Here is a 26,616-nt window from a genome sequence, read left to right on the forward strand (position 1 = left end):
AGAGCGAGTATCAAAAAATTCCACACTCCATCCGTTTCCGGATACACTTACATCACGCCCCAGCGCCCTACGCCCCTGATCCCCCACTCCCCTACCAAACCCCCCACATCAAACGCCCATCCCATGCCCACAATCCGCCCCAAAGCTCTCAGGCCCGATACCCGCAGACCCTGCAATAACCCACAACCCATTCTATACAAACACAAGCCACCCTCGCACCCCCCGCAACCCTCACCCCAATCCCAGCAAGACGCGTGAAAAAATGGAGAAGAAAGCGTCGCATCATGACCCATATAGCTTTGCCACGGCTACCTTAAGGAAAAGAAACCCCAACAACAAGCCCAAAACGCCTAGACTATTTTTTGCTTTATCCCACGTCCCGTCTAAGATGAGGTGAAGTGTGTGTACGGATGGAAAGAGTCATATGGACGGATGGGGTGAAGATTTGTGTATGACTGTGTTTCCCTGGTGGTAGGAAGGAGGAGGTGATGGCAATGTACCCCGTGTCATCGGGATGTCAATTTGATGTAGGAAATTTGAAGACGCAAGACGGAATGTATGGGTAAAAGTTCCCGGTTGAATGCATCTCAGTGTATACAAAGGACAAGTCGTTATCGAGGTCGTTACATGGTTCGGCAGTCGACTGGTGGTCCTGATCTTATTCACCACTTCAGTAGGATTGTAGCCCTCAGGCTGGAGGCTTTTCTTCGCTCGGTTGCTCAGCAAGCTTTTCTCCACCCAACGACTCTGGAGGCTGCTCTTCACTAGACTCCTCCCGAGGCTGCTCTTCGCACGACTCCTCTGGCGCCTCAATCTTACCCTCTTCTTGATTCTGCATCAAGCGAGCTTGTTCCTCGTCAATATCATCCTTTACCCCGTCATGGCCTGCCATCAGATTATTTGATACAACGTCCGCTTCTGTTGCTGTCGACGTGTTTCCCACTGATGCTTTGCCAGCAGGCTTCGTCGACGCCTCCTTTGAACTCTTCTTGCCCGTGTGGAACCAACCTCCTTTCTCCCATTCACCCGGTTGATACAGACACTCCTTGCGTATGTCGGAGTCGACGACAGCAGCCATGAGCCTCTTCAGTCGGTCAAAGGAGATGGGCTTTAGGATCCAGGCGTCGAAGCCAGCATCAATGTACTGCTGCCGATCTCGTTCAATAAGAGACGCCGAAACGGCAATGATGGGTACCCGACCACAGAGGGCGGCTCTAGGGGAGTAAATTTCGGTGTGGGTCTTCTCATATGATCGAATCATTTTGGTTGAAGTGAGACCATCGACGATGGGCATCTGAAATGTTATTAGTCCTGTCCTTTGATTGAAATATAGTCAGCATACCTGCATATCCATCAAGACAATATCAAAGTCTTGTGGATTGTCGCAGTATGCAGATGCGCATTCTTCGCCATTGACTGTCAAATGCACGACGTGCTCAAGTCGTTCCAGTCTCTTCTTCACTATTCTACTGTTCACAGGATCATCCTCCGCTACAAGGACACGCATGTAGTCTGCAGAAAAATTTTCAGGAGCAGAGGCCACCTCCAATGGTGCCGGTTCATCGGTAAGGTCTCCAAGGATACTGCCGCTGGGTCTCCGGCGATCGATAGGAGAACCACCATCGTTTGGAACCCTGATCGCTCTTATAGGAGCAGCAGAACCAGTAATGTGTTGCTCGCCAGGTATTTGTGTGTCGAGACTCCTGTGTTGAATAGGGGTCAAGCCCTGCAGTGTTTCAAGACTCCTAGATCTCATACGAGAAGGACTGTTAGGAGACAAGCTATTGGGTTTTGTCAGGAGAGGTCGCATAGATCGCGCACTAGGGCTGCGGTCGCCGGTATTTCCTCGGCCAACCATATGTGGCTCTTGAATAGCATCAATGAGTCGATCCATGTCGCTTCTCGCGCTTGAACCACTCTTGAAACTGCGAAGACTGGTCTTGCTCGTTAGACTGTCGGCACTTGACCTTCTTATGATACTGTCAGAAACTTGGTGACTCTCTTTGTCAGATGTATGACGTGATAGACTGGGTGCAATCAATGTTCGTTCTCCTTCTGATGGACCAAGTTCGTCGGAACCTGGTTGCGGCGTCATGATCCCCGATGATGCTTCACTGTTCAGGTTTGCCTCTGCCTCGGAATCTGGCAAACTGAATGGAAACGAGACGACAAAGCGTGTCCCTCTGCCCTCCTCCGACCGCAGTCGTAACTGGCCGTTCATGTTCTTGATGATGCGTGCGACCACAGCAAGTCCAAGCCCCAGCGTCGACTTCTCGCTCTGAGCTGCAATCTTCTTCGCATCAGGAACAAGGGCGTCTTCTAGCATAGATGTTGGCTCGGACTGAACCTGCTCGAGGTCGTAGAAGAGCTGATCAAGCTTCTTCTGGCCCATGCCAATACCAGTATCAGATACTGCTATCTCCACATCGACATGCTCTGCATCACTTCGGGCTGCAACATACGACTCAACCCTGACACTTCCAGACGTGGTGTTCTGGATTGCATTTGCGGTGATGTTGGATATCACTTGCCGAATCCGACGTTGATCTCCTATGCACAGATTTGGTAGGCCATCATGTATAACAACGTCATAGCCAATGTTTTTCCGCTTGGCATCCTTTCGGAACATGTCCGTGGCTTCTATGATTGTTGCTTTCAGATCGAATGACTCTCCCTTGATCAATGGCCCACCCTCCTCGGTCTTTGTCAGGTCCAAAAGATCATTGATGACATATATGAGAGACTTCGATGCCGAATGGGATCTTGACAGGTTTTCTCGAGTTTCTGTGTCCAGTGCACCTTCCAATGCTATTTCTAGGTAATTGATAATGGCGTTGAGAGGAGTGCGAACTTCGTGTGCCGAATTCGCGAGGAGTAGCCTGGTCAACTGGCTACTTTGTAATGCAGCCTCCTTCTGCCTCCAAACTTCGATAAACTTTCCATAGACCAAACACAGGACAGATGCAGTCTCGATTTCTTCTTCCGTCCACTCACGGCATCTCCCGATGACTGTTTCTGACCAGGTCTTGAAGCTCTTGCGCGGCTCCAGATAGCCCTCTGTGCCTTCTTTGACGAATTTCTCGTACGGGTTTCCGGCCCATTTGACTTCTTTCATTTGGCCTTTCCGAAAAAAGACAATGAAGTCCTCGCCGTCTACCGATAATGGCACGATTAGCATGCCTGCTATCACATGGAACCCAGGCGGGTATCGAAGGTCTGGGAAGTCTTGGACGATATCCATGGATGTCATGACCGACTGTATCTTCCTCATTCTTAGATATTCCAGCATGGCCAACGCTTCCTGTGAGTTCTCCAGACGGCCAAGAATCTTCGTTTCGTCTCTGATGGATAGTAGGCCAAAGTCCGCGTCAAACAAGTTAAGCAGGTCATCGGACGAGGCGATGATGTAACCAGACGGGTTGTGTTGCGTCGGCACAGTGTTGATCAGCTTTCGGGCCTGTAGTCGCGAGGCATAGGACAACCTTTCAATGTTACGTGATGCGGCATCACCTACCATGCGACACATTTTACGAATAGGAAAGGATACGCGCATGCCGCGAGGACCATAAGAGTGGCATGCTATCAAACCCCACAGCTCGCTAAAGGCGTTGATAGAGATGGACATGGATGAGCGCACAGCCATGTTAGTAAGGTATTTGATGTGTATTGGGGACATGGCGCGTAAATAGGAGTGAGTAAGATCCAGAGGGTTCTCGAGATCTTCAGTGGTACGACAGACAAGGCGCGCTGTTTCTTGATCACGGTCGTAAAGCATACGGACTTTATTGAGTTTGTACAGTTCGCGGGCCTGCTTTGGAATGTCTGATGCAGGGAAATGCAATCCTTTGTAGAGATCCTTGGTTGCGCGGGGGTCGACAAGCTCAGTGACCACACGACCGTTAAAAGTGTGATCGAACTGGTAGATCATGACCCGATGAAAACCCGTCAACTCTTTGACTACACCGACGAGAACTTTGAGGAATTTGTCCAAGGAGGGTGCTGCAGCCAATTGCTCTTGTACCTGTGACATGATGTTGAAGACTTCCATGGCCGCAGCTTCACCCTTTCGTTTCCGTGCACTTCGCAAGACGCGCAGAGGCTTGCTCTTGATTTCTGTGCTTTCGAGCAATTCTTCCTCTGTAGGATTGCTGGACAGCGTGTCCTCTGGTAGCTCGGGAGTCATCTCGCTCGATGGTACTAGAGGATAGAGTGGATCGTCTTCGAGCTCAAATTCACAGATGACAAGCCCAGGATTAGCCTCGTTAACATGTACGGCACACCATAGTTTGCGTGTGCGTGAAACACCCGCCACTTTGATTGAGATTGTGAAGACCTCCGGACCGTTTGCGATTACATCCGAGTCCTCGTCTTTGATGAAGTCGATATGATCCAAAAGATTATCAGCCTGCTCCTCGGACAAGATGTCGGTGAAACTCTCCAAGGCAAAAAGCTCGCGTGGGGTGCGCCCGAGTATCCGCTTCGAATTCTCGCTCACGATCCGGACCAGCAGGCTGCCGCTTCCTTCTGTATCATCCTGTAACGCGACGAGAAGGCCAAAGCCTTGGACTGCACCCGGGACATGAATGGGCTCATCCTCGCAGCGCTGCAGGGTGTCTCCTTCCCGGCCGGTGATGATCATGTGACCACCCTCGGTGGTGATGTGCTTGAATCTGTGCGTCACCAAGCCTCCCATGTCCAGACTGCTCATAGCGCTCTTTGTGGATCTTGCGCTGGTCGAAGGCGGCCGGCCTGCTTGTGTGGAGGGGGACCGGCTGCCCTCTTCAGGCCCGCTTCCGCTGGACTTTGTTGACACGAGATCGCTGAACAGTTGTGCGGGTATGGGTGCTAGCGTCTTCTGGGCTTCCGCTCGTTCAGGTCGCTTCAGTGAAGATCTGCGAGAGTCTGTACGTGAGTCCGTCTTGGAGGTGGCCGATCCGCCATGTCGAGCAGCCCATGCACGCTGCGAGGGCTGTGAAGCAGTCGATGTGGTTGACCCGTGGGAGGGTCGTCTGCCTTCGAGGCGGGCATCGTTCGCTCGCGAATAAGGGTGGAAGTAATCGCCCGGTCCTATGTTGCCCCTGGGTGTGGGCGAGGGATCTACGCTGACGACGCTGCGAATGGGAAAGACGCGATCCGTAACAGAAGGACTTAGGGGCCCAAAGTTGTCTCCCCGACGCGGATTTGCATCTGGGTTGGAGGGTGAGGAAGGAGCAAAATCGGTGGCATCGGTAGCGCCGTCTATGGGGGTGCCTGGCTCTTCCTGGATGGGTGACACAGTGGAATAGGATGGGGTTCCATCGGTCTGAGCAGATGCAGCGACAGGGTCCTGTGGTGGTGATGGTGACGATGGTTGAGACATGAGGCGAGGTGCGTCTTCCTCTTGCTGCAATGTGCGGCGATGATGCGTACACGCTGGACAGTGAAAGCGAAGCTAGTCCATGTGTTGAGTGCGAGAAGTGGAATTGATGTCGCCCGCACACAGACACACATACACACACATGCAGCTGGGCGATGTCAAGCGTCCATGGGTGGAGAGAGGGTCTGGATTGAGTTGTGGCAACGGCGGGGAGAGATGGGACGCTCACAACAAGGGCGGCGCGTCATGCAGGGACCGGGGAAATTGGTGTGGCAAATGTGAAGACGATGCCCAAAAGGAAACCTAGAAAAGGCGTCTCTGCGGGGCGGGGGCGGGGCCTGCTTGGACTTGGAGGGGAGGAGGGGGGGCAGCGCAGACGAGGCAGCTGCATCAACGTCGCAGACGAGCTGCTCGTGGAGAGGAGGGAGAGGATGAAGGGGGGGGGGCGGAGGTTGGAGGTTGGTGGTTGGTGGTTGGTGGTGGTCAAAGGCGAAGCATGTCCAAGACGGTGGAAGCTACTAACCTTGGAAGCACTGGAAGAGGGCCATGAACAGGGGACACACGGGGGCAGGCTGTCACGAGCAAGAAAGACAGTCGGGGGACTCTAGGGCTACTAGGGTGGTGTGGTGCACTGGGCCGCTCGGTATCAGTACTGGGAGCAGGATGGGAGAGCAGAGGGTGACATGAAGGGTAGACTGGTGGGATGGACAGTCAGACTGATACTCTACTCTAGACAGACAAGAAAGACAGACAGGCGGGAGGAGAGATGGCATACACTGTGGAGAGGATGGATCTGGGTCAAAGTCGCATGGTAGAGAGTATTTGCAGTACTATTGGACTAGAATCTGTGATGCAGGGGAGATGGGAGGCCAAGGATCGCCGATCTTGGTACCTACCGTCCTAGCTCTCTGGTAGTGCGATGGGGAATGGCATAAGAGAGTGTCTGATGTCAGGTTGAAAGAAGAAACAAAAAACAGAAAACAAGACTGAAGACTGGCATGTTTGAGTGCGTGGTACTAGCTGGTGCGACGTTGAGGGGGGTGTACTCTAGAGGACTAAGAGTACGTACAGTATTGTGTGTGGGAATCAAGGATAGGGGGAGGATTCCGTCCGAAGTGGGATATGCCAAAGTTTGAATCATGCCATGGCATTTTGCAATGGCACGCAACGGGAGTTTCCCTGTTTCCAGCCTACGTCATCGGCCAACAAGAAAATTGCGCCCCAGCACCACCGCACCCGGGCTGGGGGGGCCCTGGGGCCAGGATTGTGCCCAGGTGTGGTTTGTGGCTAATTTGCCATGGCCTCGCCTCGCCTCGACGCCCGCACCCGACGGCCTGAAACTGTACCCTCTTCCCACTAACCACTGCACTCTACTCTAGTTACCTCCAACTGTGGTGCATGGTACTCACTACTCACAGTACTACATAAGTAGAAGTATATAGCTACCTAGAGAGTACCCGTTTACTTGCTGGACATGTTGATGTCATCGCTTCTCTCGCCCCCCTTCTTTTCCTCTCTCAATGACGACTACAGACAACACCGAGCACCTCAAGTCTCAACCACACCACAAGCTAGAGTAGAGTAGGAGTACTCTAGCAGGCGCAGGCTCTCTAGGAACTAGGTACTCCTACATGACCATAGTCTAGAGTCTAGCCAAAGTACGACAAAACACTGTGCGCGCGCAAACATCCGAATCTTGGAACCTGTCTTGCGGCAGGCACAGCTTTCCCAGCCAGTCACAAGCTCTGACAGCATCGGCCTTTTGCCGCCTGCAGTGGGCCACAACTCTCTTTGACGTCTCCATGTCGTCTGTCTTTGTCAGGTACTCTACAGTGCTCTCGTCAGAAACTTCATGGCTATGTACTTCCTAGTCTACTCTAGAGGTAGGTACTAGAGGCAAGTAGACGTCTTGTCTTTGGCCGAGTGAATCGCTGGCGAATCACGTCTGCCAGCTTGTCAAAGGGAACGATTTGTGGGGCCGCGGCCAATGGCGGGCCAACACAACATGTCGCATCGCAGTCGCAGTTGGCCGTGGTCGTGGTGGCAGTATTGGCAGTGGTGGCAGTGGTGGCAGTGGTAGTGGCAGCAGAGTAGGCTTTCACGGCCATGGCCAGTCCTGAAAAACGCCCCTCGATTCTTGCCCACCTTCTGGCAACATCACACATCAACCGATCACACTCCCACTGATGTCTGCGCATACTTCCGCGCACTCCCTGAACCTGCTCGTCGCCCTCACCGACCCATCGACCTTTCGCTTTGGCTGCTCCGTCGTCGCCCGCCTCCATCGCCTCCACCATGTCTCTGTAAAGGTCATCGCCTGCAAACCCTTTCCCACCGCCACCCACACCACCCTGCCTGCTCAGCTCGAGTCCGTCTGGCACACTTACGATGCCGAGAACAGCACGATACCGCCCTGGCAACATGTCGAATATCTCGAGACCAGAGTGGCCGAATACTGCTCTTGGGCAGACGTACTGATCCTGGCACCACTCGATGCGGAGAACCTGGCGAGGATGCTGCATGGCTTCACAAGCAATTTGCACCTGCAAGTACTCCGAAGCTGGAATGTCTCCAAGCGCGTCATGCTCATACCAGCCATGTCCACATTGATGTGGGAGAATCCCATGTCGCGCAAACAAATCAACAAGATCAGAAAGAAGTGGAACTGGATCCGCGTCCTGCCGCCCTTCTTGTGGTCATTGGATCATGCAGGCCGCAAGTATCAGCCATGGGAAGGACACAAGGCTTTCAACGAGTCCATACAAACACAGCTCGATCTCATGGCGGTTGGCGACCGTACCCTCGCTCTGCCTACCGCACATCTCCCCACGCTTTCACGGACGAAGAGCAAAGGGCCACGCCTGCCTCCGGAGCTGTGGTCGATCGTCCTCGAGTTCGCAGAGGACTGGGAGCTGGCAACGACTCTCAACGTGCACACGACTCTGCCTGTGCCACCAGAGTGGCGACAGGCTGCCAGCCACGAAGGACCCAAGACGCAGATGCAAAAACTCGAATGGGCACTGCTCACATACCCGCCATCTGAGATTAGAAAACTGCTTGACCAAGAACACCCTTCGCGCATATCACGGCTGTGCATTGAGCTCATCATGCGCTTCGCCATGGTCCATGTCTTGGTACACCTCGAGAGGCACCACAAAGAGCTCTTCTGGGGCACCTTTGGTCACGCGTTCCTACCCCACAAGGCCTCTGTCTTCGGAAAGACGGAGATTCTCGAGTACTGGAAGACGTCGCCCACCTTCCTCACCAAGGAATACTCGACCGACGCCATCGATGATGCAAGCCGTACCAATTCGATACAAGCCCTCGACTGGTGGTACCACTCCAGTCTGCCACTCAAATACACGGAAGCTGCGCTCGAGCAGGCCAGTTCACAAGGTCACATTCAGGTTCTCAAGTGGTGGAAAGAGCACAGTCGATACCGCACCGCTCCCTCGGTTCCCTCGAGCCCAAGCGAGGACAAGGACGTGGCCAAGGCCGACCGCGAACTGTTGAAGCTCAAGGTTGGCAAGTCCATCATATACGCTACGCAGTCTGGCTGTTTGCCCGCGATACACTTTTGGGTTGACTCTGGCATACCCTTTTCACACGAGGATACCGTTGCGAAGATTGCATCGACACATGGTCACACGCACATACTGGACTATTGGCGCAATCTTCGTGGCGAGAAGATGCTGTTCGACAACCAAGTCCTGGTCGGGCCGACGAAGATGGGTCATGCAGATGTGCTGGAGTGGTGGAAGCGAAGTGGGTTGAGGGTCGAGTACAAGACGTGTGACATTGAAGAGGCGTTGGAGGATGGTGTGGAGGGGGACAAGGGCGATGGCGTGCGTAGATGGTGGGCGTTGAATGGGCTCAATCTGGGAGTGGGGACAAGCGAATGGATGAAAGTCAAGGTGTTGGGGTCTTGGTGATGCAGGTGGATGCGACACCACGGTACACGGTATATATGTATATGGTTTGATACATGATAGCAACCGGCATAGCGAGGCGTTTTCAATTGATGTGATTTGCTCTTCTGAACGGCCAGCACGCCTGATATTGATACCGGATGAATCGGTGTTCCTGTCGTGAAAGTACGGGGTAGGCAGGGACCGGCAAATGTTGGGTCGACTGTCATGAGATTTCTTCTATTGACAAGTGTTGCAGTTGTGAGGATTACTTATACAGACGGTAAGTAATCAACAACTACCCAGTACACTACCTACGTACCCTTCAAACGTACCACCGAATAATAAGTGCCCCTCGATGATACTCTCTCTGCTCAAACCCCCACCCTTCGGTAGGCTTCCGCGGCAAGGGTCTGGCAGCTATGAGAGCGGGTCGGGTATAAGCCAGCCAATCGGGGGGCGGCAATTAGCTGACTGTGTACAGTCAGCCTTGGTACACAGTAGGCCGACGCAAGTCAGAGGGAAGTGCGAAAGGGCGATTCCGCTTGAGCCACCAACTTCGTTTATCAGTTGCTTCCTTCCAACCATTCGATCACCATCGTCCACTCGCCACCTTCGCTCCCACTACTCGGTCATCCTTCAACCCACTCACGCTGCATCGAGGAGGTCATCTGCTTAGATTCGAACACCTCCTTTGCGACCACTACAAGCACCGCCATCACCACCACCACCACCACCACCTATCCAACCAACGGAACCAGTAAACCCCCGAACCGACACAATGGCAGACAAGAAAGAGTTGACCTACTCTGATGTCTCGGAGCACAACTCCAAGAAGGACCTCTACATGGTCATTCACGACAAGGTCTACGATGCCACGAGCTTTGTAGACGAGCACCCGTACGTCTTCCACCAAAGCGACGCCTCATTGCATCGCTAGCAGTTTTTTTCTCTCTCTCGGAAATAATGCACAAAGAATCTCCACGCACACGACCCGTCATTCCACAAAAATAAAAGCTGACGACATGTTGCAGAGGTGGTGAGGAAGTCCTCCTCGACATCGGCGGTCAAGACGCGACAGAAGCCTTTGAAGATGTAGGCCACTCAGACGAAGCCCGCGAGATCCTCGACGGCATGCTCGTCGGAACACTAAAGCGCAGAGTACGCTCCCCCAATTTCCTTTCCCTCCGCACAAACCCAACACACATCCCCCTTCTATCTTTCCCCCGCCGAGAAGAAATACTCCCCGCATGCACACACACACACACACACGCATCTTGTAGTCCGCTCGGAATAAATTCGGAACCTATCCGCCGCCGAATGCACCACACTTCCGGCCTCTATTCGCGGCACCCCCAAACCCACATGTGCACACGCAATCCACAACCCCTTCCCAACACACACATTATTTCCCCCCGCCCCCTCTCCGCCCTCGTTTCTCAGCAACGCTAACTCCCCGCTCCCCTGCTCTCTAGGAAGGCGACCCGAAACCAAAGGCCTATGCCCTGGCCTCTGCCTCCACCGTCATGAACACCGATGGCGCGTCGACTGGCGTCGGTCTCTATGCTATGATTTTGATTGGTGGTGCTTTGGCGTTTGCGGCTTACACGATGATGAATAAGCAGGGTTCGGAGTAGAGGTGGTGGAGGGTTTCTGTGGAGGGTTTTTGTGGGGATAGACGGTAGACGGGGGTGGATATGGGGTGGGGTGATGGAGACCTGATGGGTGTGGGTGAGGCTTGAGGCTGGTATTGGCTTCATGTGGAGGTGTGAGGGGGGGGGGTCGTGGTTACACGAGTTGCTGGCATTTATTTGCAATAATGGAAAAGTATACTCCATGCTTTTGTTACTTTTTCTTCTCACTATCCTCCCTCCTTTCCCTCCCCCCTCACAGAACCCATCCCATCGATCAACCTCTCCGCTCCTGCGCTTGCTTCTTGGAGGACGGGACGGGAAACTAGAGTTGGCAAAGTGAAGGGAAAGGGAAGAAAAGGGAGAAAAGGAAGGCAAGAGAAAAGAAAAGGCAAGAGAAAAAAAGGGAAGCAACACACAACACCCAGCACACCAGCAACTCTGGACCACAAAACTAAGCTCGGGGTATCATCCTCCTCATTCTCATACATCTCCCTCTTTATCTTCCTATTTCTATTGCCCAAAGGCCAGTCTCCTAATCTCCCCACCACAACACTACCCTAGCACAAACAATCCCTCTAGCCCTCTACCCCCCAAATCTCCCACCTCCCACCTCACAACCCCCTAAAAACATTATTACTCGCATTCCGCCTCCCCGTCCTCGCCTCATACTTTGCACCTTGATCCCCAGCATCCCCACTCCCACCCCCCTGCCCAATCTTCCTCCTCGCCTTGCGTTCAGGCGCAAACGTGATTTCGCGCTCCCCAACCACCGTCGTTGTCGAGCGCTGCGCACCCTGCCTGTGCGCGTTTGCCTTGTCCTGGAGCTGCAGCTTCTCGACGCGGCGGGCAAAAGACTTGTCGCGCTTGGCGTTGGCGGCGGCGCCCGTGTTGCGTGTGTTGGAGGAGGAGACGAGCATTTGTGGTGGGGCGCCGGTGCGGGGATCGTTGTGGCCTGATTTCTTGTAGGTGGAGGAGGAGATGCGGGTAGTATCCCTCGAGTCCTGAGTTTTCTTTTGCGATTTGCATGCGCGTTGTTTGGGCTCGGAATCGGAGTCGGAGTCGGAGGCGGAGGAGTGGTGGGATTCGAGGTCTTCTTGTTCGGCGGCTGTGAGACCTTTGGGGAGCCTGGTGGCGGCGGAGATGGTGGTGCTGGGGTTGAGGGAGCGGAATTCGTGGCTGTGCTCGTCGATGTCGAAGTCTTCGTTTTCAAAGAGACGTGCGAAACGGGGGTCGGTGAGGGCGGAGTCGCCTGGTTTATCGGTGGTTTGGACGGCGGGGGCGACAGAGGGCTCGTTGGTATCGTTTTTGTTGTTTGCGTCTGCGTCTGGCATTGTGACGTCGTCGTCTCCACCCTTTGCGAGGACACGTTTGGCCCGACGGCGCTCCCTTTCTTCTTGTTTCTCCAGGAGCTTCTCGGCAAGTTTCCGATTGACCTTGACAGCCACTTTTTTGTTTCCGCGGATCCGGGATTCGCGCTCCTTGTTGATCTTCTCTGCGATGCTCTTTGTCCGCTGTTCTTGCCAGAGATCCGGGTTTGAGATGAGCCGTGCTTCTTCGTAGAGTTTTTGCGCAACAAAGTAGCCGTGCATGTAGGGGCGCAGGAGGCTGGTGGTTCCGACGAGATGGTCGAGATTGAGTTGTTTGAGTTGGGGCATGGTGAGGAATTTGAAATTGTCGTAGACTTCTCCGGCGGAGCCTTTGCCAAAAGCATTGGGGTCGTTGGGGTCTTCGGCCATTTCTTCGACAATGTTGTCGAGAAAGGCGCACCATTTTGGGGCAGGCCCAAGTTGTGGGATGAAAAAGGAGTGTTGTTGCTTGCCTTCATTGGCCGTGAGGAGCATGCCAGTGTCTTTTACCCATTCTACGTGGTTGAGATCTACAGCTGGTTCGACAGAAGTCCAGGATGCGCCATCACGAGGATCCCAAATTTTAATTATGCGCTTGTCTGCTGTGAGGATTTTGGGTTCGGTGGTCTGGCCACGGGTGGAGGTGGTGGAATCGAGGTAGACGATGTTTTTGATGGGAAAGCCATACCCTTGGTCCTTTTTGACGGTCGGTTTTGGCGAGCGCAAATCGTACAGGTGCACCAGCCCGTTCGAGTCGCCTACTGCGACTTCGAGACCGGATCGAGGAAAGGTAAGGGCAGTAATCTCGGATCGGCCTTCGAAGGCATCTTGTGGTGAAGACAGTATGCCCACTCTGTTTCTTGATCGCGAGTCCCAGAACTCGACTGTGCCTATCGACGTACCAAAGGCAAGCAGATTATGGCTGTCTTCGGCAATCGCACCTGTATTTACCGCACCAGCATCGATTCCCCCTTGTAGGGTTCCACTTCCGAGCTCATCACCTCCCACGTCGATGTCATAACTCCTCATGAAGCGCCCCACTTCCAAGTTTAGTCGGAAGGCCTCGCCCATGCCGTCAGCATTGACACCCACCGATGGCACCAGACATTCGGCAGATCTTCGGTCATATATCAAGTCTCTTCCGTAACGAGGTATGCGGCTCGTGTAGTGGAGATTGCCTGCGGTATGGAACTCAATCATGCGATCGGACTGCAGGTGGACGCTCTTGGTGTAGTCGCTCGACAGCAGGCGGAAGGTCTGGTTCAGGCTGTTTGTGTGGCGGGCAAAGGAAAGAGACAGATGGGGGAGGTAGTGGACGTGTATTTGCGGCTGTCTGTGTGTCAGTAGAGCGTGGCGTGCGTATGGCGCAAGTTGCGCACCTTGTATGTGCCTGTAGACATGACCCAATCGCCATCTTCGCTCACTCGCACACACTGACTGGCCTCTTCAAAGTCAAAATCCTGCAGCAGCTCCACGCGATTCGCAAACTCGGGGTCGTTTTTCAGGCTCCTAGTAGATGTCAGTATTGTATACGGCCAGTGGAAATGAGCAACTATGGGGGCGCACCGTTTCCTGCGGCGAATGAGCCACTCGGGCAGCGGACGGGCCTCACTACCGCTGATGGTGTACACGGGCACCGCAGAATTTGAAATCTTCATGACGACGGCGGCGGGTGCGGGGGAGTTTGGGGGGTCGAAGGGGAAAAGTGGACGTCGTGTGTGAGGCCGAGCATAAAAAAAAGTTCCATAGGGCTGAGCGATGGAACGGCTCAGACGCATGGACCCCCCACCCCTCCACCCTCCGCAGGGTACAGTGACACTAACCAGTACAGTAGGTATGTGCCTAGGAATAGCAAGTGCGACCCCGAATGGCCGGCAGACAGGCAGGAGCCAGCCAGCCAATCTCGTTGGCCCCTTCCCCAGAACCCAGAACCCAGAACCACGCCCAAGTACTCCGTAGGTAGAAAGGCACTTTCGGTAGTCCAGTCGCTCACACGGCAGACATCGTCAAGCAAACAACGCTCAGGCCGCGCGCGCCGGCTGCACCCGCCTCGCACCACTTCCCTCCCTCCCTCCCTCCTTCCTTCCCCCAAACCCCCACTCCTTCCCTCGAAACACTGACCGGCCGCGGTGTCATCTTCGAGAGAGGCAGGCGCCACCAGCACTCGCTACGCGTCGCCTATCGCCTATCGCCCGTCGCCCATCGCCCACCACCCACCACCCATCATCGCCCATCACCCATATCTATCCATCTATCCAGCGACGCATCTAAAGTATCTTGTCGGTCGCCCACCACCTACTATCTCCAGCGTTCTCGGGCCGTGCTGTCCCTCGACGTCGGCTCTTCTCGCGCGCTCATTTCTTCTTGGCCACCATAGTAGTCCCACGCCTCGGTCGGCCTAACATCAAATCGCCCTTTCCAACATCCTTTCCGGCGACGATGCTCCAGCACCAACCCACGCGACCCTACCATGCACGCGCCTTAGACAACATTGCCCCGCCAGAGCCATTCGCCTGCACCCATAGCTCTTAGTTTTACGCGACACGCGTCTGGCCGCACAGTGAGGTTGATGGAAAAGGTGTATAGTGCCATCTTGGGAGTGCTTATCCGTCGCGAATACCACCTCGGCGTTCCCTAGCCTTCCGCACAAGGCCAGCGTCTCTCTAATGGAATTTCTCAAGTCCTGTAGCACCAATGCGCAAGCTATAGTCCGCCTCGCCCCCACCTTCTTGGCCATGCGCCCTGCCTTGCTGACTCAACATAGGGAGACTTCGAAGCCATCGCATTTCAAGCCTTCTCTGTATCGCGCACTACCAACCAGACTAGCTCGAGAGACCGCGAATGGCCGGCTTCAGATGACATCCGCGCCGTGGAATCGAAGCTCCGACAAGCATCGCATTGGGTGACACAGGATGCTGCCCGACCGTGGCTGTGGCTGTTCAGGCCGGCTACGGTAGAAGATTCGGAGCAGGCAGCTTTCGAGCTACCAACAGTAGACGGCTATCAATGGCAACGTAGGATTTACTGAACGTCCTCTTGACATCTCACTGTACTGACACTCCGCCAGGTGAACAGGGGGGACGTATCAAGGCAGTGGAATTGGCTCGACCACCCATACGTACAGGGCAGCCAAGTCCCACGTCAGGCTCCGCGGCTCCCTCAACAACGTCAGCACCACAAAAAGGCTCACAGGTTGGAGGTGCGCGAGTTGCTCAAAGCCACAGCCAAGCTAACACTGCGGACCAGCAGCCGCCCGATTTCTTTACCATCTACGATCTGCTCATATCGTCTGTCATTGGTCTGATATCGTATACCCTAGTTAAAGATTGTAAAGTGGTTGCCTTGAACTACCGTACATTCATTTCGAGACCGTCAACCCTGAACACCCCTCAAGACACGCACGATCTCTCATCATCAGACTTACATTGGCTGACTAGCATATCTGCACACTGGACCAGCTCTGGGACTTTCTTGGTCTCTACCCTCACGCAAGGCAACCACAGCATCTGCTGCTTAGATCAAATTGAGCATGCAAGCCAACAAGAACAGCTCATCGGCAGGGTCATTAGAGTTGCCCCTAACGGTCTACTTGCGAGTATAGTAACGTTTGACGATCCCCTAGACACCATTGCTGTGGAAACCACTTCACGCCAGAAGAAAAGACCAAGGACAACTACCGTCGAGCAAAGCATAGCCAAGTGGAAATCCACTGTCATACGTTGGCTGGGCTGGAGAGGATTCCTTTTACCTGATCTCGAGAAGCGAGAGTCCTGGGTCAGAATTCGCACCACTCAGGCAACCCCTTTCTCCACGTCTAGTCTGAACTCTTCCAGCCATGAATGGGATATACTTTGGCCGCGAGCTCTCTGCTTTCTCTATACCCCAGATCGAGTAGAGGATACAATGGGTGACCCATTCAGCACAAGCATGTCTGAGCCCAGGAGCAGCGTCCTAAGGTGGTTTGAAACAGCCAGCTCACCTGGCTTCAAGGATCCTCTCGATGTCGCTCAGGAGTGGGCATTAGGTAAAGCCGATCGTGACAAGTTCCTGGAAGCGCAACGAAGAGCCAAAAAAGCCGAGGAAGAGGCTGTCCGCCGCAAAGATGAACAGGTTGGCCTATTTCCGACATCCCCTCTGAACACCCGTACTGGTGTGTACGGCGACATGCAGGCTGTAGGCGGAGTCTACCCTACACCGCCCGATGGCGTAGTTCCCCTTTCTGGCCCATCTCACAGCGATACTCCAAGCGTCTCGGGTGCTGTATCCAACGTTATACTTGCACCAGGTGGTAACAATCCGGCCATCAACCTTTCAGCGCCTCAGCATCACTCCCAAACGGAGATGCGGGAGCCTCTAACTTCACCGGCTTTCCCTGCCGCCCCCGACAATTTCAACACATCCAATGGGAATGATGACCTTTTTGGAGACATGGAAGAGGAGGGCTATGAGGGTGACAATATCAATGATGAAGATTTCGACTTTTTTGATGCGCCCGATGATGAAGACGTCGATATGCTGGATGCGCCGGAGATGCCAGGGAGCAAAGTAGCATCTGCAAAGGAACCTAGCACCCAGGATGCGCAGGTTGCACCAGCACCACAGATCAAGAAAGAAGAAGCGGATCCAAGTGCCGCTCTCGAGCATGCCCTCGCTACAGCGTCACAATCGAATCAGAGCGAATTGTCCACCAGCAACAAGACTGGCCAAGGTGCGCCTATCGCAGCCGATCCGGTAAACGCACGTACAACTACTACGAGGGAAAAGCCAATACAGCCGCCCAAGAAAGATGTGAAGACTGTGAAACGGGAAACTACATCTCCACCAATCACCGGTGGAACTGTACAGATTGTTCGGCTACATCCAAACAAAAAAGTGACGCTGCAGACTCGAAAGGAAGAGACATCTGATCATTCCCGTGACAGAGCTTTTGATCCATTACATTTTAGTCGCAAAATGAGCCTAGCAGACGCCAAATATGAAGACGGACGATTTGGTGTGGACCGTGAGAAAAACACAATCGCCGAGCGACGGGTCATTTCGAGATCAGCCGAGTCCAAGAATCTCGGGGGCATCCCTTTTATGACGAATCTTCGCCACGCTATCGGTGCTGCATCTACGGCCAGGATCCCAGAGATTACGGCATTGGCCAGAGCAGCAAGCGAAGATTCAGATTCATCGAGTGAGGACTCACAGGCCTCGGAGCACGAATCAACGGAAGAGCCTGAGGCAAGTCCCATGGCGTTCCTCAGTAGTCTCCACATGCCTGCGAAGAGGAAGTTGCCTACGGACGGTAACGCCACACCCATGTCTGTAACGTCTTTTGCAGAGTCGTGGGGTGGTGACTGGCATGACCTCCAAGGACTGCAACTCGACGAAGCCTATCTAGCGTCCCTTGAACCTAGCTCATGGGACTGGTCTTTGGTCTACTCGTCGCCCCCATCCGAACGCACGGTGCTCGGCGCTCGATTCAGTATGCCGGCTTTGCCACCGGCGATGCAGATGCCAGACACCCCGACCTCTCAGCCCGATCTTAGCCTCGAAATGTCAGATGAAAGATTGCTGAGTCTCAAGGACAGCATCATTATTACTCAGATTGTGACGGATCAAATCGTGTCGACTACGCTGGATATTCTCAATGAGGACACTCCAAATGAGACGAAATTCGCTACTCCGCCGTCGCTGGAAGTACGCTGGCACTCAGCCATCAAGAGCTTGTTCCCGGACGCTGTCGAATGCACGGTTCCTGCGCTTGCAGCCGTCAACGACGTTTTCCCTGACTTCCAAGCACAAGGCAAAGGCCAACAGAGACCGCCACCGAGAAAGCAGAATGAAGGTACAACAACTGGATGTCAGATGTTTCACATGAATCCGCCATTCTTACGAGTCCGCCGCGCTGATACTCATTGGGACCTGCTTCCGCCCGCAGTAGCTTTCTGGGAACATCTTGGACTGTCGCCTGCAAGCCCACCGAAAAACATTGTCAGTTTCTGTATCTATCCACACAGTGAGTCTCTCAGGCCATGTCTTGAGGGGTTCCTTCTCAATCTACAGCTTGCGTATGATAGCTGTAAGCTCGGCAGTCATGGCCGTATTGAGACTGTCGTGGAGTTCGAAGGTGGATTAGTCCCTTGCAAACTTACGAATCCAACATCGGAACGCGATGCCTTTAGGGCTTACAAAGATACCTGCGTCCAGCTTGGGAAGTTGCTGGCCATGCAATATCCCAAGATCCAGGAGCAACAGGAGGCCAAGATTGACGCCTTTGTTATCTACATGGTCGATCCTTTTGGCGGTCCATCCGCTTTGTGGGAGCTATGTCAGTCATTTTGGGCACTATTTCAAGCGTATGGACAAGGGCCCCCAGGTCGACCCGACCAATCTCAGAAACCGGATCTGGTACTGCAAGTGGTACCAATGAAGTACATTGCCTCATTTGATGCCCCCGTCATACTCGATCCGAGCACGTACATCAATCTTGCACGCGAGGTCTATGACCGCTGTCCTCCCAGTGCACCCAGCGGGGACAAGACATGCTTGAGCATATACACAGCTCCAGCATTCCAACTCGAGGAGACTATTCCGCGGAGCATACCCTTTAAACTTCTGTCCGAGCCTCCTCAGGATCTGCTTCGTGAGAATTGCTACATGCATCTCGGCTACGCCGTTAGTCTTGATGGCCTCTGGGTAACAGCTGCCTGGACCGATACCTGCGGGAAGTCGCAGACCGTTGTCTCATATCACCTTGGGACGCGCATGTTTGGTGAGATCGCCAAGGAAATCTGGCAAACCACCATTGAGATACTACAATCGCGCCGCGTTCATTGGCGCGTCTGCATTGCCAAAGCAGGTGTTATGGACAGAGAGGAATTAGAAACATGGGTGCTGTTGATTTCCTATCCCGCACAACTCAACCTCTTCATCACACTCCTCACCGTAGATACGGACGCACCTTTTAAGTTTACACCTACCGTACCTACTTCCCAAGCTCAAGCCGGTACCGCCACACCAGGCTCTACACCACAGCCAACCGTCTCCCCCGACCCAACCGCAAGTCTCACCCCCGCCGCCACACCATCCTCCCTGGATCCCTCCCTAGATCCCTCGCAAGACCCCGACGCCCGTCTCATCGATGTAACAGACGAAACATGGGGCATAACTCTCGGTCACCGTCTCCATAACTCCAATTCGACAAACCACTTCAGTCCCGCGCTCATCTCCGGTCTGCTAGTCAAACGCGGCACATCCTTTGCAACAAGCCATTCCATATCGCACCCGATCCCCGACCCAGAGCCCGGCCCCATCGTCATAGCAGTGAACATACTCTGGATCGGCGCAGTGGGAAGCAACACCACTCCCAGCGCCACCAACAATCCCAGCCACATCCCCAACTCCAACAATCCGAACAACGCCAGCACAAGCCGCACCTCCTCCCCCTTCCCCGCCTCCACAAACCCTTCCACCGACCCAGGAACACCGTCTTCCTCGCCCGCCTCGGCCCCGCCCTCGCCCAGTCCTGCCTCGGAGGCAGCAGGGCCGCGCAGCACGAGCAGTCTCATGTGGACGCCTACGCCACAGACGAGGAGTACAGCGGAGAATTTGCTCAAGGAGATTTTGGGTCAGTTTCGTGCGCTGGGGGTTTTGGCGCGCTTGAGGGGGATGAAGGGAACGAGGCATGGGAGTGTGCCATGGCATGTTGTTGCTGCTAAGAGAGGGGTGGAGGGGTTGGAGAGGGTTATGTGCTGTGGTAGTGGTGGGGTGGTAGCAGCTGGAGGGGCTGGAGGAGGGAGTGCAGGGGGGAGTGCAACTGGGAGTGTAGCTGGAGCGACATAGCATGGGTAGAGATGGTGTTTTCGTACATTGTTTTTATGTTTTTATGTTTCGTTACACTGGCGTTTTGGTCATTTTGGTTGTCGGCAAGAGCGTTTATGGCGTTGTGGTTGGACGGGTTGCAAAGCGGCGCTTTATGCTGTGGGAATCGGCATGTTATCATGGCCATCTTTTTTTGTTTTCGTTTTGTAATCTTCTACATGTAACCTGTTCTAGTCCCTCGGATACGATAGTTGATAATTACAATTACTAACTACCACAACGTGTCCTGTTTTTCGCGCCTCTGTTTATTGCTTTTTTTCATAAGCCAAGTACTAAACGTGTGATTTTCGACGGGTTTTTATATGGGATGTTGTACAGAGTGCAGCGCGGGGATTCATCTTGGTATTTAAGATACATATGGATACTGTGCGCGTAGCATGGCTTATTTAAAATAAGTGTCGCCTTTTCGCCATTTTATTTTATTTTACCGCCTTTTCTCTCCCGCATTACTTCCCTTGCAACCCTATTCAATACCCAAATGATCCACCCTCTTCTTAGCTTCCAGCCTACTCTGCTTCACCTCTCTAGCCTCACTGTCTTCGGTCCCCACGCTCCTTGTGCTGGTCTTGCGGTTGTGCTCGTGGGCTTGTGCGGCGCCGTGTGCGGATGCGGCAGCTTGGGCGTGTGCGGATGCAGAGGCTGGTGGGTGTTAGGGTGGGGTGGGAAGGGGAGGGGAGCGGGGGGGACGGGGTGAGGATAGACAGAGCCTGATATATCCCGGGTTCTCATATATGGGAATAAGGAAGGATTTTAAGGGTGGCAATACGGGATTGAAAGGAGGTCACGATAAAGACTTTATAATAATAAAGAGGACGAAAAATTACGTACCACGATCTACCTTCTCCCTCGTTGTCTCACTCGAGCCATCGGCGTTTTGCTTCGTGCCCTTTTTGCTGCTCGAGCTGAAAGCGCCGGAGAGGGCGCCGAGGAGGTTGAGATTGAGACCAGCCTGGGGGGTTGGTGGATGTGTTAGCTGGGTTTGAGATTGAGATTGAGGTTTGGTTGGATGGGAGGGATTGGCTATGTGCTGTAGTTGGGTTGGGGGAGGGGTTATCTGCGTTGAGAAATGCTCGAGGGCAGTACATAGAAAAAGGAGTTGTTGAAAACCAGCCAAGTAGAACATGGGGTCGGAATTAAAGCTCTCAAGCACGAATGACGGGTATAAAATGGCAGCGAAGAACCCAAATCATTCCCGTTTCATCCCAAGGAGTAGTGGAGACGTGGGGAAATAACGCGTGTTAAAATGAGGGTGTGATGGAGAGTAGAACATAGACATACAGATGCACTGGCACTTTTCCTACTTTCCTGCGTTTCTACATCCCGTGCTTCTGCGCATGAAGTTTGTACCTCGTGGGACTGGAGATCTTGTTTTGCGACGCTGGTGTCGGAGTGGTGGTGCTGGGCTTGTGCCATGGTTGCGAGACTGGGGTTTCAATTTTTTGGAGTTTTACGGATGGCTCTTTGGATTAAGGGGGTTAGGGTTGAAAGCGGAATGTGGTATGATCTTGATTTTTTTGGTATGGGTATTGGGCTGGTGAACTTGGTTGGGTACTTCGCACTTGTGCATAAGAGGGACATGATGTTGGGGATGTTGGAGATGACGTCATAGCGACAGGGGTGAACAGGTTTTGAGATGAATGTGGGAAGGAAAGGTTTCTGAGATCCTTGTAATTGACTTGAGTGGATTGGCCATGGATATATTGCCAAAAGAAGTATCTACAGCCGTATCAAAAAGTAGGAGCTGGGCTACACAAATGGCACTAATTGCAGAGTCTAGTGTAGCAGCACCTCCCTCAAATTATCATAGAAGCCGAGGTCGTACACATTCTCCACGGCAGCAAGACTCCATATTCTTTCAAAGCCATCTTCTTTTGCAACGGCCTTGATGCGACCCGGCAATCGTATTGGTGGCTGCCCGTCACCCGTGCGGACTAGAATGTGTCTGCTTTCCAGCGGCCAGGTTGTCGGTGGTTCCTCGTCTTCTAGTGGTGTTTCAGGGGGCGTTGGAACAGGAGATGTCGAAGACGAAGAATGCGTAGAACCGTAGATCTGACTGGGTCTGGCTGTAGGATATTGTTGCTGCATTGTGTCTTCTCTTCTGTGCCCTAAAAAGACAACACCATCAGCCATGTCATCACTCCAGTCAGCCCACTTGGCACTTTCGTTTGTGGTCATGCCCGCCCAGATAAGGTAGACGTGATATAGCAGAAGACCTAACGGAAGCGGCCAGGTAAGCAGTGCGAGAAGACCGACTCCCGCTATTTTTGGGCCGCCAACGTCGAGGTAGACGCTGAAATATGCGAGAAAATAGTGGCTCTTCACACTGAAGTAGGTCATCCAGCTCAAAGGGTCAGCGCCCTGTTTTGGCACGTACGTGTAGCCGGCCGCCCCTTTGGCAAATTTGGCAGCGACCTGAGGGGACAAGGTGATGTAAGCAAGATAAGCTCCGTATGCGATCAGTATGGCAGTGGACAGTAGAAGGATGAGGAACCACTTGTAGTTTCCACGGCCAAGACAGTTGTTCACCCAAATACAGTGATGATCCATTCGGGAGACGCAGGTTTTGCATATACTGCAGTGTTTACTTCGCGCTGGCTTCAGAAACTTGCATGTCCGGCACTCCACACCAGGATAGTAGAGGATTCTATCATAGGGGTAGTGGCGCATCTGCTCTGCGTGGTTGAACGCGGTGATGTATGTCTCGGTGTTCTTTTTAGCGCTCAGATAGACAAAGAGGTATGGCTGGGGTAGCAGGAAGAATGCGATGCATTTGTGGTGTAGTTGCAGATGGCGCCAGACAGTGGGGAGGAACATGCTTGCACATGCAGTTACGAGACCGAGGAAGAAGATGATGACAACTGGGTGCTTGTCGTACATGAGGTAGTGGCCCAGACGGGAACCACTGTCGGTGATGCGGCCATTGGTGAGTTTAGCATCGACTTGTCGAAGCACGGATGGGATGCGAATGAGGAAGAGGCTGTTGAGGAAGCCAATCGGCGTGTTTCTGCAGACTGTTAGTATAGAGTTTAAAATTGAAGGGAGTTTGCTTACCTGAACGCAGGCAATCGGCCGAAGAAGGCAACAAATGTCAGAAAAGAAACACTGATGGTGAAGAGGATGATGGTGCGGGCAGGCGTCATGGTGGAGAAGGTGTGGCCTGCAGTCACTGCATAATAAAAAGGCACTTTCACAAATCCAAGCACAACATGATCTTGAACACTTGAACAAATGCGGTGTACTCTTGGGATTACGAATGATTCTTTCTTTGGCGCATGGGTTGTAACTTGTTGCTGGTAGAAGGACAGTACCGGTACCGTAGTTGGCCCTGCCGCGGCCGCTACCGTAGTTACCGGTGATCTACCGGTACCGTAGCTGGGGACCCCGGACAGCACGCGTTGAACGTCTGGGCGCGGCGCGTCATCTCGTGCACAGCTGGACCACGATCCACAAGGTAACATGGCGGCGCCCACTATATATAATGACGTTGCGGACGATCTCAACATAGGAGGTCAGCTTTTTGCAGGCAAGAAGTTCTTCGTCGTGCAACGCGTCCCTTCGCGTCACCGATTGCTGGACGACATCAAGGCGAATGGCGGCGAGATTGTTACGCTGGAGAAGAATGCGGATTATATCATCGCAGACCATCTTCTCCCCAAGTTCTGCCCGGCTGGCGCTATTTCGTACGAATTCGTGGACAAGTCGATACAGGATGGAGTGCTTCGCGATCCGGAAGACCATCCAGCTGGACCACGACTGGGCGAAGCGCGTGAGCCTGGGGCCATCAACTGGCTTGCCAAGGCTGGCAGGAAAGCATACACGGCGGAAGACGATCGCATGCTGTACAAATGGGTACGTGACTGTGAAGCTAATGGCCAATTGTCCTCCGGGAACGAAATCTACAAGCGCCTGGAAGCAGAGGTATGCAGAGACAAACCGCATGGCCAAGTTCTGAGACTTATACAGACTAGCATCCAAACCATACCTGGCAGTCATGGCGCGACCGATACATTAAGAGACTCAAGAATAGGCCTCCGTCTGCATTCAATGGTTTCGACAACACACCACCGTCGCCGCGCTCAGATCCGTCAAACCAGCATGCACCTCCTGAAGCTTCTTCCTCGAGGCCTACACAGCAACCCGCACATGATGGTATAGTTGGAAAGGCCAGGACCAAGGATGAGTACAGCCTTGAGGATCTCGCTAGACTCTTCAGCACTGTGGATTGGGAGGAATTATATGCCTTTGTGGACCTCATCGAGAGTACATCCATTGATAAACGTTCCGGAGCTTGGACTGCCTGGGCTGCTTCGCAAGACAAACAGACAGTAGAGCAGTGGCTCCAATACTACGAGAAAGTGGTCCGCCCGCAATGGGAGCGCGATCCTGAGTGGAAGAGACAGCAAATCAAGAAAAAGGTCGAGGAAAAGTACAAGCAGGATGACAGTCAAAGCGAGGATGCAAGCCAACAACAGCGAGAGTCCCAGACAATCAAAGGGGAAGCGACCACAGCACAGGAACAGCCGCCCCGTGCTGCTGACCGCGTATCATCAAACGCAAAAAGTACATCTGAAGAACCACTGCAGGACGTACAAAAGTCAGCAAATGCGGAGGTTGGCAAGTCTGAACAAGTTCTTCTTACCAAGCAGAGCCACTCTACAGCAGCTGCTTACATTTATTATGTTCGAGCAATGGAATCATCAGTCCGGACTGCACAACCGGATCTAGATCATAGTGGGTGAATCTTAATCAGCTTCCGTATATATCGCTGATTCCGTCTAGCTGAACTGCATAGAGTGCTCATGAGGCAGTGGACGTCACTCTCAGACGAAGAAAAGGCGCCATACATCGCTATGGACGAAAGAGCCAAGACACATAGAGCGAAGGAGATTGCCAAATTTGCCAAGACACCCTCGGAAATCAAACTAATGTCTTCGTCAACCACTCGTCACGAGTCTCCGATAGTCTTAAAGCAGACGTACGAGACAGCTATGAAGCGTGTGCGTAGTCATGGTGCCATCGAAGAACATAAAAATGAGACTGAAGAAATCGTGCGTCCTAGTAAACGACGAAGGAGTGATGGCGCAATCCTTAATGTGGGCCAGAAGGCGGCTCTTTCAGGTACACCAGAGCAGCCGCTAGAACTATCCTCGCAGTACTCAGAGACGTCTGATTCAAGAAACACAGAAGACAGAATCGAGGAACAAATTGTATCTGATATGGCCTATGCGCAAGATTCTGGGTCACCTTTCAAAAACGAGGACCTACACGACCCAGACATTGCGACTGAAAGCATCGAGTCGGATGAGTCCATCAACATAGATGACCAGACTCTCCTTCCAGACGATACGGAAGAAGACACTCCCGTGAACTCGCCCACTCCTCGCGCCTCCCGCTACCAGAAAAGCCTTTACGACACGCAAACCATACTCTCCTCCCCTACCCGAGATGTCTCCACCCAAGACCCTCTGCCTCAAGAGCCAATCCGCAAAAACAAGATTGAGGCCGAAGCCGATCCCCGCTCCAGTTCCCCACTCGCCCATCACATCTCTGACGTCTCAACACCCCCCTCGATACAAGAATTCCGCCGCTCCCTCAACAATGAAGATCATACCCATCTCTTCTACCCCGAAACCCGTCCATCCACCTCCCCAGCCCCATCATCCACCTCCTCCACCGGCTCTGGCGATCCTGATCCCCCCCTCACCGCCGCAGAACTCGACCTCTTCTTTCAAGAACAATACGAAGAAGGTTTCGGCAACGATTTCATCACTACAGCGCTCAAACGCACCCGTATGCGTCCTATGTTGGCAATTGAGGTATTGGAGGCGTGGGCGCAGGGTAAGCCGTTGCCTGATAAGAGAGGGATATGGACGGCGAGCGATGACGAGGATGTGGAGAGTGGGGATGGGGTCGCGCTTGATCGGTTAGCGAGGAAGCATAGTGTTGATGGGTGGGGTGGGATTACGGAACGCATGGTGTTTTTGGAGGGATATAGGAGTCGGTAGGGATGGTGTGGAGTATAGGCACGGTGAGGACGGATGGAAGTCTTGCGTAGTTCAGGGGTCCAGATACACACTTTTCGTGAATTCTCATTATGGATACAAGTACCGTCTAACAGGCGGGAGATTCTTCGAACTGGTGTTTTGTTTTTAACAGTTGAGCTCTCGGCCGTGTTGATAAAACAACGCTATGCCGAAGCACTTCTGGCATGCCACAATTCCCGAATGAGTTAACCAAGCATGGCAATTTATTGCTTCCGTCACTGAAACTGTTGCCTGTTTGCCCCATTATAGATGTGAAAAAAGCGAACAGCCGTACAAGTCTGCCTAAATGAAAAATCCTTGCTGGATGGTTGCTCACTGACATGATGACGCCAATTTTGCATTCACTTTCACTTCCCGTCGCCTTTCCCACTCCCTCTAACCCCTACAGCCAAACACATCCCTCCTGATTCCACTTCCACTTCTTCCGCACAACGCCCCCAAACCACCCTCACCATCCAA

General features: G+C 53.3%; 8 protein-coding genes across 8 annotated transcripts; 4 read left to right on the plus strand and 4 right to left on the minus strand.

The window, feature by feature from the left end:
• Positions 1–120: 120 nt before the first annotated feature.
• On the minus strand, positions 121–5,779 carry IAQ61_001477 (uncharacterized protein). Its single transcript, XM_003839733.2, has 2 exons — positions 1,343–5,779; positions 121–1,294 (listed from the first exon to the last, which is right to left on the minus strand). Exons 1-2 carry the CDS (start codon positions 5,357–5,359, stop codon positions 689–691), a joined length of 4,623 nt encoding a protein of 1,540 aa, XP_003839781.2. The 5' UTR covers positions 5,360–5,779; the 3' UTR covers positions 121–688.
• A 1,763-nt stretch (positions 5,780–7,542) lies between these two features.
• On the plus strand, positions 7,543–9,288 carry IAQ61_001478 (uncharacterized protein; the record flags this gene model as incomplete). The annotated part of the gene is made up of 1 exon (XM_003839736.2): positions 7,543–9,288. One exon carries the CDS (start codon positions 7,543–7,545, stop codon positions 9,286–9,288), a length of 1,746 nt encoding a protein of 581 aa, XP_003839784.1.
• A 757-nt stretch (positions 9,289–10,045) lies between these two features.
• On the plus strand, positions 10,046–10,901 carry IAQ61_001479 (uncharacterized protein; the record flags this gene model as incomplete). Its single annotated transcript, XM_066095120.1, has 3 exons — positions 10,046–10,164; positions 10,299–10,425; positions 10,761–10,901. 3 exons carry the CDS (start codon positions 10,046–10,048, stop codon positions 10,899–10,901), a joined length of 387 nt encoding a protein of 128 aa, XP_065954968.1.
• A 608-nt stretch (positions 10,902–11,509) lies between these two features.
• On the minus strand, positions 11,510–13,902 carry IAQ61_001480 (uncharacterized protein; the record flags this gene model as incomplete). Its single annotated transcript, XM_003839739.1, has 3 exons — positions 11,510–13,573; positions 13,624–13,753; positions 13,811–13,902. 3 exons carry the CDS (start codon positions 13,900–13,902, stop codon positions 11,510–11,512), a joined length of 2,286 nt encoding a protein of 761 aa, XP_003839787.1.
• A 343-nt stretch (positions 13,903–14,245) lies between these two features.
• Positions 14,246–20,074, plus strand: IAQ61_001481 (uncharacterized protein; the record flags this gene model as incomplete). The annotated part of the gene is made up of 3 exons (XM_003839740.2): positions 14,246–14,952; positions 15,009–15,258; positions 15,312–20,074. The coding sequence occupies exons 1-3, from the start codon at positions 14,911–14,913 to the stop codon at positions 20,072–20,074; spliced, it is 5,055 nt and encodes a 1,684-aa protein (XP_003839788.2). The 5' UTR covers positions 14,246–14,910.
• A 502-nt stretch (positions 20,075–20,576) lies between these two features.
• Positions 20,577–21,526, minus strand: IAQ61_001482 (uncharacterized protein; the record flags this gene model as incomplete). The annotated part of the gene is made up of 3 exons (XM_003839741.1): positions 20,577–20,752; positions 20,942–21,062; positions 21,392–21,526. The coding sequence occupies 3 exons, from the start codon at positions 21,524–21,526 to the stop codon at positions 20,577–20,579; spliced, it is 432 nt and encodes a 143-aa protein (XP_003839789.1).
• A 360-nt stretch (positions 21,527–21,886) lies between these two features.
• Positions 21,887–22,660, minus strand: IAQ61_001483 (uncharacterized protein; the record flags this gene model as incomplete). The annotated part of the gene is made up of 1 exon (XM_003839742.2): positions 21,887–22,660. One exon carries the CDS (start codon positions 22,658–22,660, stop codon positions 21,887–21,889), a length of 774 nt encoding a protein of 257 aa, XP_003839790.2.
• An 885-nt stretch (positions 22,661–23,545) lies between these two features.
• IAQ61_001484 (uncharacterized protein) lies at positions 23,546–26,348 on the plus strand. The gene is made up of 3 exons (XM_066095121.1): positions 23,546–24,031; positions 24,082–24,844; positions 24,893–26,348. Exons 1-3 carry the CDS (start codon positions 23,570–23,572, stop codon positions 26,116–26,118), a joined length of 2,451 nt encoding a protein of 816 aa, XP_065954969.1. The 5' UTR covers positions 23,546–23,569; the 3' UTR covers positions 26,119–26,348.
• Positions 26,349–26,616: the final 268 nt, after the last annotated feature.

This window comes from Plenodomus lingam (assembly GCF_022343315.1).
Source record: "Plenodomus lingam strain CAN1 chromosome Unknown contig_12, whole genome shotgun sequence".
In the NCBI taxonomy this organism is placed as follows: Eukaryota; Fungi; Ascomycota; class Dothideomycetes; order Pleosporales; family Leptosphaeriaceae; genus Plenodomus; species Plenodomus lingam.